We start from the raw sequence: 11498 nt of genomic DNA, 5'->3' as shown, positions 1-11498 counted from the left end.
TACAATTTCATAATTAGTGTTTATTTTTTGTAAATTATTATAAATGTAAGTATTCTCTAGCAATCTTTTACTTTTTTAAGCGGGGTCCGAATATTGTTGAGCCCACTCTTACGTTTGTAGCGCCTAATTCAATCTGAAAAATAAATCAATATTTGATTACTTTGAAGGGGACAAAAGAATAAATAGGGTTTTTTGAGAAAAACTAAAATCCTCATTACTTTCTTTAAATAGGTATATACATAAGTAGACGTAGAAAGAACTAAAGGGGTACTTGCAAAGATTTGCTTTTGACCTAATGAGGCTTGGCTGAAACTTGGCACTAGAGCCTTTACAGGGCACTGCAGATTGAATTAACACCTTGCTAGAACGCAAATTTCTGCAACTTCTAGATGTAGGTTCTGCATTGTAGATGATAAAACACTTATACAGATTCTTGAATGTGATGCTTTATATCACAGAAGAAGTCGCATCCTTGGGGGACCTCTGGTTAAACCTGAGGATGTTAGAGCCCTCGCCCTCTACCTAATAGCTCGGAGATCTGGGCCTGGAGAGGGGGGTTTAGCATTATGAGAACACTCATGCACTCAGTAGTCAACAACTCTCTAAAGACTTGGGTTTGGAGGGCGAGAACTAATTTACGGGGACCTGTCACAATATATCTACAACCAACAAGAATAATATGATATGATTACAAAAGTGATTCTAATAGAAAAAATAATTCAAAATTGGTTCGACTGAATGACACAATCCAATGGATTTTTACCTGCCTCCATTTTCTTTTTTTTATAGCCCTTTTAAACGTTTTATCGTTACTTGTTTTCTTAATGGGCAGAATTATGGAGGTTCTAGATTTCAATAGCATAATACTCATAAGTCCCTTAAACCGAAAGTATTGTAAGTTTTTATTTATTTGAGTTGTGTTTATGTCGAGAATTTTGCGGTTGTATGATTGGTTCATGGTAAGTTGTTTTGCATCTTGAAATTTACAGTTTTCTTTTTGTAGACACTTTTTAGGGTTTAAAAAATGCTTACTATCGCTATACTTTTCGATCAGACAATGATCACGGATTGTGGTTGTAAGTTGCATATGTCTTAAGTCAATGACTACCTGTATTTAAACTGACGCTTTAAAATTAAAAGGCTGCGAAATGCATTAAAATAGAAATGCCCTGAAAAATAAAATTAATTCCACCGAGAAACTTCAATAATTTTCCTTACAGCATGTTCGAAGTCACTTGACATTCCCATGGACAACTCCAAATCTGCGAGGTCTAGCCCCATCTCTGAGCAAACTGTTTCTCTACACTTAGCTAGGCATATAAAGTCAGGATTTGGCCCTAGACTACAGTCATATCCATATTGTCCGATGGTCATGAGACCTTTCAGAAGGAGATTGGGACATTTTTCCTTTATGTGTGTTGCTAGTTCTGCTACTTTGGAAGGCTCTACACCATTTTTTACTGAAATCAATTAAAATTTTAATCATATTTCAAACAGAAAATAATATAAACATGGGTTAAACAAGGTAAAAATTGTCCATAAAGATAGACTTAATGACTTGGTGAGGCATTACACATAATCACATAGGTTTATACAATAGGTACTAAATAATAAAGCTTTATAATATTACATAAGTGAAAATATTCTTAATAATATTATAAGCACGTCCCAATGTTTTAGACAACTACCCGATTCAACTCCCTAGGGAAACGATCAGCAATTGGCGGTCTGCGGGCCAGATCCGGCCCGCAAATGCTCCCTTCTGGCTCTTGGGGTTCCTGTTCAGTTCATGAATGGACCACAGTTAAGTAGTACACGCAGTCTGGTCTTTAATCAAGGATTTCACTTATTTTTTCATAAATCAGAATGTTCAGGGTAAATGAGTGTTGTAGTCAGCAAGTTTTATATTAAAATTTCGTTATACATTGTATTCATTCATCACAGCAATTCTTTAATTGCATATTAGGTACATTGGTTTTTATTCAGCTGTGTTTGGCTCGCATGTACACGAGTGACGTCGACGGTCGCGTGGCCCCCAAAAAGAATCGATGTATTCATATGGCCTGCCACCAAAACCAATTGCCGACCGATGCCTTAGGGAGTGTATCAAAATGTATATAATATATTATAACAGAGATAGAGATCTTTTTAAAGAAATGATATGGAAATCTGGTCATTTACAGAGCTTCATTTTTTAATAAACTTAATAGTGATGCTTAATAACTTATACATATGTATTTGAACTATTGCTAATTGAAACATGAAATTATTTATTAATCTGTTTACTAAATTATTAAATTATGTATTGTACCATATAAATGTATCACTATTATTATTTCATTAAATTATTTAATTTTTATTTTGACTAATTTAAATTATTAAAGAAATAAATTAAAATTTAAGATACATGATCTTAACTTTGCTACTTCTTTGTGTCATTAAATAACTTGTATGTTTTATATTTTTTGATATGTATAAATTTTTTATATGTATTTTGTATATTAATGTGTCATAATATTTATAAAATGTATTAATTTTAGCATTAAAGAGTCCCGACTTAACACGAAGGTTTCTAACAAGTCGGGACATTAAAATTAATAATTGTGCCGTAATAAAATTGTGTATTGTGTCTTTTAAATAAAAAATAGAAATAATTTATTTTTTTTAGAGAAATGATGGATGACATACTTGTTTAAAATTGTCAATTTTCAAGTTTAACATATTTACAACAGGATTGCATATAATACAATACTGTTATTTTTAAATGTGATATTTTTCAAACGTTTCCTATGTAACATAGATGAACCGACAAGCTATTAATTTTTTTGGATATGTTTTCTCTGCACTACGCAATCAAATGTATATTTAATTCCGACTGAAAGGAAATTGGACCTCATACATGGTAAGTTAATCCACCGACCGCTATACAGCAAAGTAGACTAAATGAAATCATAAATTTACTTTAATTTAATGCACAACGTACCATCCTCTCCACTTGTATTGACTTGAATCATAACATTTAATTTTTCATCTTCTTTGGCGTGCTTCGGCCAACTTTTGTTCAGCGAATCAGCGAGCTTTACAGAGTGAACTGTCTCTACCATAAACAGCCCGGGACAACTGATAACTTTATTTAACTTGTTTGTCTGCAAATGGCCGATGAAGTGCCACTTTATTTCCTTGCAGCTCTCCAAAATGTCCGGACTAATGGCCTTGTCGTTCAGTTCATTGGCGTAGTTCTCTCCAAAGTGCCGCTGTCCAGCTTCGTACGCCTCTATTATAGAAGTATTGGGCTTTGTCTTTGAAACACAAACTAAGCGGGGTTTGATATTTGGCAATATCTGTAATGAAATATTTCACATTAAATAATAAATATGATTTTTCCAGTATGTGTAGACAGTACCACCTGTTCCATACATCTGTAACTGTGTTAAAAACATCATATAATTGGAATGTTGTGTACCTATCATAAAACAAAAAAATTCAGACCAAAATGGACACCAAGTCATTGGAACAATACACACCATCCCTCGGTAACTGCACATATGTGCATCTACCATCTCCCAGGAATCACCAAGCAGCCTGTTAGTCACATGTCCAGCAGTAACTACCTAATTGTAGATTGCTACAAGAGCTATCCTTCAGATAGAGCTTTGTTTATTTTTCTAACCATAATATTTTGACAGTACTTTATTTATTTAGTTTTTTCATTATTTATAATACTTTTTAGCAAAAAGAAACTTTAAAAAAAAAAAAACTTTTGTAAATGTCGATCTGGATCAATGAGTAATAATTAATTTAGAGATATTACTTCATAAAAATTAAATTCAAATTCCACAGAATAAGGCAATGATGATAATACTTAGGATGGGAGAACAAAAAGAGAAGTCGAATGCCGCATACACCAAGCAAGGCTTGCGTTTAACAAAAAATCAAAGATTTTTAAGTCAAATAATATCAATCTAAAACTCCGCAAGCAACTTGCCAAGACATATGCATGCAGAATATTGATGCACGGTTGTGAGACATGGTGCCTTACTGAAAAAGATAAAAACAGACTAGAGGCCTTCGAGATGTAGTGCTACAGAAAAATATTAGGAATTTGCTGGAGAGACCACATCACTAATGACGAGGTTCTCAACAGAATCGAAGAAGGTAGGCACCTAATCAAAACCATCTCAGAGGCGAGCCCGATGGATTGGCCACATTATGGGCCATGAGGGTCTCCCGCACGACATCATAGAGGGAATGGCTGAGGGGACAAATTATAGAGGGCGCCCAGATGGGAATATTTGGAGCAAGTGTGCGAAGATTGAAACTGCGCCCCATATGTCGAGCTAAAGAGGGCTGCAGAAAATAGAGACTAATGGAGGACGAGATGCGGGACTTTGCTGCAAACTAATCCCTAGGATTGAGACTGCGAAGAAGAAGATAATACTTAAGGTGGTGCATAGGACACTGCACTGGTAAACCAAATGCAGCGTAGTTGGATTATTTTTTACATGAAGGTAAGGTGATCAGTCTTATGATTCAGGTGCTAGTCGAGGAACAGTGAAATATTGCTGTTAAAAAAAACTTTAAAATCAATATTTCACATCGTCAATCTTGCCAGGAATCGAATCCAGGACCTCAAGAATGGTAAGTCGTTAGAATTGAGAAAATTTGATTGAGGGTGTCGGACAAATTGACTGTATGTACTTAGGTTGCTCTGACGGCGATAGAGGCATTGAAAGCGGGAAATATAAATTTAAAAAATAAAAATACGCGAATCTTTTGAAAACAAAGATTTTTTTTTAAATTTAAAAAATAACGTTAAATGTGCGGATCTGAAAAGAAGACACAAGACCTTTAAAACAGATTCAGGTAAGTGGGTGGGGCTTTCAATGTGCCATTAATAAAACTATTAATGGACATAAAGATTTGAAGCCAGGGTTGTTTTGTGCATTCCAGCATTCTTCTCAACGAATGCAAACTATCACACCGCACTCGAGTCATGTTTAGATATTCTTAATATATATTTTAATTCAGGCAAGTAAACATCTTTTTAAATTATACATATTATTTATAAAAACGGCTACAAAATATTATTTTATATTAAAATATTGCATATTGCATAATTGTCATTTAAAAATAAGCATTAATTAGGCGAAAATTAAAACGACTTGTTAAAAAGAATAACTAAAACTGGAAACTATACTGCCTGATAATAAACATTTTTTATTTAATATTTTACCTGGCTTCGCTTCAAACAAGCGGCTTCTATTTGGTTCAAAACAGTTCTAAGATTTCCCATAACGTCTGTATCTTCTCTCTGTGTCATGTCAAATGTGTGAATTAAAATAATCTACCGAGTATATTCCACTTAGAAACTTTAAATGACTAAATGTAATCTTATCTACAATAATACACCAGAAAAGTTTGTGTCAAATGTCAAATTATCAGCTGTCTTGCTTTACACCATAAACTAATCGCAGTTATTATAGAATTGATAAAAATTAATATCATAGACAACTTTTCCCCTGGAAACAAACGCGGGAAACATCTAAGAATGTCTAAATTTTAGACAGAGGATCTACATTAGTAGGTGTTGGTCTAAATGCTTGGCCAAAGTGGCGAGCGTTTGCGGCGGGCGCTGACACGGTGAAAAGGCGTCGCGTACCGCGCCCGCGCCGTGCCGCAAATGCTTTGCCACTATGGCCAAGCATTCAGACCAACACCTACTAAAGTAGATCCTCTGTGTAAAATTTAGACATTCTAAGATGTTTCCCGCGTTTGTTTCCAGGGGAAAAGTTTTCTATGATATTATTTTTATCAATTCTATAATAACTGCGATTACACTGCCGACATTTTTGGATGTAATCAATACTTCTGTATGTAATGTATGATGTTTTTAATAAATGATTTTTTTTTGTAAAATATGGTACGTTGATTATAATTGTTTTTACTTTTATAATGATTATTTCAAACAATTTATGGCACTATTTTCAATGAGCAAAAAAAAAATGTCACAATTAATACCGATTTGTACTCTATCCCAGCCAAAATTACATACTTGGCCATGGTGGAAAAGCGCGCCCGCGCCCCGCTGCAAACGCTCGCCACTGTGACCAAGCATTTATAGTATGGAACTGTGCCTGGAATGAAATAAAATTCAGTACCTTTTCTATGTAATTTTAGTTTTCTATACACTTTTAACTGATAACAAAATGAGCGTTTGCTACGATTTTTTACGTACATTTCAGAAAAAAATTTGTTCAAGAAAATACCCCAAAAAGCGCCACAGCTGCCTTTATAGTCTTATTTCCGGTAGTATGAGCATGTAAATTGTTTAAAATAATCACGATGATCAAATAATGTTGAAAGGGGATATATAATTTATTGTATTATCATTCTATGAATTCAATCATGATTGAAATAATAACTATATCATTCTAGCAACCCATTTTATTTGTCGTAAACAAACTGTACCCCAGTATTCACCACACAATCAATCCGTAATTTAAATCGTAAGGTTTGCCACCAAATGCGTAAAATTTCGCGGCAAGATATTGTTTAATATTAAATATTACAACTAGAATTACCGTATTAAAAAAAAAAAACCCAGTTCTATAAAAAAAGGTTTTTACTAAACTATTTCAATCATTATTTTTTTTGTATTACCGATTGCATAATTTTACGTAGAAATAAAAGAAAATTTCCCAAAAATTTATGTGATTTAAAATGCTTATATTTTTTTTCAAAATCAAAAAAATTAAGATTCTGCCGCCGCCACTTTCTTGTTCAATTTATTATCTTTAAATTATTTTTAAAAAAAATAGTTCAATACTTAGTCTTTATTGAGATCCCAGATACCTAAGCTTAGTCTAAATTTGAAATGGCGTAATCTGCCGGTATAAAAGTAATTATATTTTAGTTATATCAAACTTTTAAGTATTTTAAAAATAGAAATACCTATTAAAATATTGTTTTTATCTAATTTATAAATTAAAATTTTTATTATTGCGCGATTTTTAAAAAACATTCGTTTTAAAATGTTAAAATCGAAAATGACAAAAATGGCAAAATCGAAAACGATTAGGGCAGGTTTGACGGTTATAAAAAAGTGAATAAGATATTATTTTTAATTGAATATTACAACCAGAATTATCTTCTTTTAAAAAAAAAAAAATAATTCTACAAAAAAGGTTTCAACTAAAGTATTTCAATATATTTTTTAAAAGTATTACCGAAGGCATAATTTTAAGTAAAAATAAAGGAAAATGTCGTAAAAATTTATGTGATTTAAAATGCTTTTATTTCTTATCAAAAACAAAAAAGTAAGATTCTGCTGCGGCCACTTTCTTGTTCAATTAATTTTTTAAAATCATTTTCACAAATTTTATTATTGAGATCCCAGATAAAATTTGAAATGGCGTAATCTGCCGGTCTAGAAGTAATTATATTTTAGTTACATAAAACTTTTAAGTATATTTTTTAACATAAATATCTTTAAAACATATTGTTTTTATCTAATTTATGTTTTTTTTTTATTATTGCGCGAGTTTAAAAAAACATTCGTTTTAAAATGGCAAAATCGTACGATTCCTAATTTTGCGTTCGTTTTACCAGACCTGCCCACAATGTGGTCGCATCAATTGATTCTCATTACCAGGAGCACATAAAGCTATAGCTGTAAATTTTTGTTAGAATTTCAATGATATGAAAACACGATTTCAAATTTGGCGGGAAATTTGGTTTCTTGTATTTTTGTGTGTTTTGATAGTATTCATTTTCAAAACAATAAAACTTTGCCGAGTAATGAAATAAACAAACTTTCTCAAATAAAATGATTAATAAATTTATACATTTTTTCAATGGATTAAAAAAACAATCGAATTAAATTTTTAGTACCTATGCTATGAAGATAAAAAATAAGGTTCAAGTAAAACCAAGTCTTTTAAAAATTGAATTTTTACAATATTTTTAAAAAATAACGAGACAAAATAAAATCCGCGTCAAAAAGTTGAATTTTCACTCCCTAACAACTCTAGCGACATAAAGCTTGCCGAGTTACAATCGGTTTTTCTCACCAGGAGCGCACATAATGGAGAAGGTAAAATTTAGTTTATTTTAGTTTTAGAGCTCTGAGTATTTATTACCTAACATTTTTTAATTTTAGTACCATAAAATCATTTTAGAATGATATGTCGAACAAAATTAAAATAAATCTAATAAAATAAAATAAATAAGAACGCTAACCTTATAACTAAATAATGAACTTCATATTGATTTTTATGTAAACGTTTTGTTTGGTTAGAAAAGCTATGAGAAGAAAATATTTTTTAACGAGCGCAGCGCCGACGCTCATCGCCATTTTAGACAAAACACATGGTTTGAAGGCTTGCAGCTACCCGGAGAATAGAAAATTAAAGAGAAATTTGACATATGCACAAAACAAATTCTAGTTTCAAAATTTATCACTGAGCGTCGCCATCGAACCTGTCAAAATCTATGATTATTTTATACACAAACACACAAATATTATTTGTCTGAGCAGGACCCTTTAAAACTGAATTAAAAACATACGTTTTTATTCAACTTATTTGATTTGTTTTACTATCTTTATGCAAAGAACAAACATTCGTTTTAAATCACAGTTTTGCATCCGAAGATTTAAATTTCGTTTTTGCCGGCAAACCAAATGTTGCACTTAATGTTGCCAACAAATAAATAAATAATAGATACTAAAAATTTCAAGCACAATTAAAAGTAGGAACTGATTTTATAAAAACAGAGCATATTTTGTTACTATTTTTACATTGTGTTCTACCAATTTCAATTTCAAAATACACCTTATATTTGGTTGAAAGCTGAATGCTATAATAATATAATATAATAATATATTGTTAAAGGCAATTTATGCCGTTTATGTAAAATAAATAAATATATAGTTGGATAATTTACATAACGCCATTTTTGTGAAAAGCACCTCAAGGTTGCTGTACAATAAATAAATATACCAGCACGTCTTGCTGCTACAGAGCGCATGGACGTTGGGACTCTAGTTTCTCTTTTCCAATTAAGATCAAATTAAATTATAACAGATAGGAGCTTGATTATAGCATGTCTTGCAGCTACAGAGCGCATGGACGGTGAAAAATCTAGTCCCCATTTGCACATTTTATAAATTAGCAAAGAAATTTAGTGCATTAATGAAATAAAAAAAATAAAAAAATATATACTATCAATAATAAAAACGAGTAAAATTACAACACGTTTTGCAGCTACTAAGCGCATGGACGGTTGGAATTCTAGACCCAATTTACAAAATTTAGGTATTTTATAGTTAATAACATTTATATATGGAAGCTAGATTACCAATCGTCGTGCAGCTACAAAACACATGGACTAGTGGAATTTTAGCAAGTTAAAATGATATCTAAATATTATTAAATATTTGTATATTACTACTTACTGACTTTTCTAAGTCTACCGGTTTCGGGACATACCCATCTCTTCGTCAGGACACTAATCAAACCAACATGCAAAACCCACAATACACCTTCACCATAGTTGGTGCACAAACATATAAAACCAACACGATATTCTTTTTATAAGCACACGTACTGATTAGGACAAACAAGCACTGATTAGATTATGAAAATATTTTATGTTGTTTGAGATATAGTTGGAAAAAAAGGAGAGGATGAATTATAACAATGGAACATCGTATAACGGGCTATATTGAAAGATCACTCTAAACCTATTAAACTCTCACGCCCCTCCCTTCATCCCATCCATTAGTTTCGAATTGTTAAATACCCTTAATTAATTGTTAGTTCATCTTTTTATTTTTTGTAACCATTATTATTATAATTATTGTAAATCATAAAAAAGGACTTATTGTTATTACAAGACACTTATTTATACATTATTAATCTTTAATATTTTTTTATGAAATTGTACAAATTATATCTATTTTGAATTAAATTTTAATAAATTGCATAATTTATATATATACAGGGTGTTCATTAAACCCTGTCACATCCGAAACCACGATGACCAGTATGAGCAAGAAGACATATCGGCTCATTTAAATATTTTTTTAGATCGAACAAAATTTAAAAAAATAAAATACCAAAAAGTTGTTTACTTCTGTAGGGGTGAAACGAGGAGGGGGAAAAGGGGAGTCTGATACTGCGCCGCGCTCCCCTCACTTTTCCCCTGCAGAAGTAAGCAACCATTTGTTTTTAAAAATATTTTATTGTAATTTTTTTTCTTTATTCTAAATATTTTTAAAATATGCTAATATATCTTCTTGCCCATACTGATCATCGTGGTTTCGGATGTGACAGGGTGTAAAGAACACCGGTATATTCCAAATGAAATTTTGGTCTATTTAACAAATGTATATTTTGTTTTGTGATAATTGCGGTGTTCACATATAAATGATGAAAGATGTTTAGTGGTATTATTATTTATTTTATCAATTGTCTATACTTATATTGTTTACTGTATGTGAACTGAAAAGAAACAAATAAAAAAATACGTACAAATAGCTAAAGAATCATGGCAAGCTATCTCAGAGCGGGTTATCAGTGAGATGGCTAGCAACCATATTTAAAATGTATAATAATATGCACCTTATTTATCATGTTACTGGAGATTCAGTGGGCTTGTTAATTAAAAAAAAAAATTGTCAATAGACCATCAAACTAGGCCAAAAAATAAAATGTATCGTACCTATCAGAGCCATGATTTGTTCAGTTTTGTAATTTTGAAATTACTCCGCCTGTGACGTCACTAGTTCTCTTCGTTGGGTTATGCTGATTGGTGAGTTGGCTTCCCGGTAACCGGAAACCGAACAAAACACTTTATCACTGGTTGATTGCGGAAAGTTCGTGACGTCGTTCAAAGTAGTTCTTTTTTTTTCATGCATTGTCGAGAAACTTTGAGACGGAGCGCGGTTTGGTAACTGAATTTTCACTGATAAATGCTTACAAAACAGCACAAGATCATTCCAGATGGAGGGAGAGAGTCAGGCGTGGTCACCTTCCTCAGACATGAGGCACGGATTGAAGACAGATGTATGGCATTGTTGATTAAATTCTATCATATTATGAATAAAAATGGAAGATTATATTTTACTTGTTGCTTTAGTGTGAGGAAGTCAATTTCTTTATGCATTCATTATACCTACCTTCATCATATTTTTACATTATTTGTCTTCCCAATTTTGTATTTTTTTTACGTACATATTACAAACAATAATAATAACGTATCCCAAACTCCATGAGGCCAATGGCCCTGTGTTGAGTTTGGATACAACATAATGGAAAGTGGGAGCATGTACATTATTAAATAATAGCAAAAATAAAATATTATTACATGAACATACATATATTTCAACAAACATCCGGACAACACGCTTTCTATTGAATATAAATCTATGCAACATCTCGCAGCAGTCTCCTGCAATGGTCTCTTCCCTTAGACAAAACCCAGACTTGTAAACTCTT

At 31.8% G+C, this 11498-nt stretch overlaps 1 protein-coding gene across 3 annotated transcripts in view; it reads right to left on the bottom strand.

Annotated features, from left to right (window-relative positions):
- LOC148279600 (pyridoxal phosphate homeostasis protein) overlaps positions 1-11498 on the bottom strand; it is a 32023-nt gene continuing 20525 nt past the window's right edge. For 2 of the 3 annotated variants that reach the window (XM_088229699.1, XM_088229698.1), the window contains exons 2-4: positions 2984-3341; positions 1219-1460; positions 1-133 (exon numbers count right to left, since the gene is read on the bottom strand). In XM_088229699.1, coding sequence (XP_088085825.1) covers positions 68-133; positions 1219-1460; positions 2984-3104 — 429 coding nt within the window. In that variant the 5' untranslated portion in view covers positions 3105-3341 and the 3' untranslated portion in view covers positions 1-67. Of the gene's footprint in view, positions 134-1218; positions 1461-2983; positions 3342-5233; positions 5476-11498 lie in introns of those variants that run through there. The other variant, XM_088229697.1, reaches the window with a different exon arrangement.

Source organism: Micrasema longulum, unplaced genomic scaffold (genome assembly GCF_059751315.1).
Source record: "Micrasema longulum isolate JH-2025_06_02 unplaced genomic scaffold, ASM5975131v1 h1tg000696l, whole genome shotgun sequence".
Classification (NCBI taxonomy): domain Eukaryota; kingdom Metazoa; phylum Arthropoda; class Insecta; order Trichoptera; family Brachycentridae; genus Micrasema; species Micrasema longulum.
This window is presented reverse-complemented; position numbering and strand designations above follow the sequence as displayed.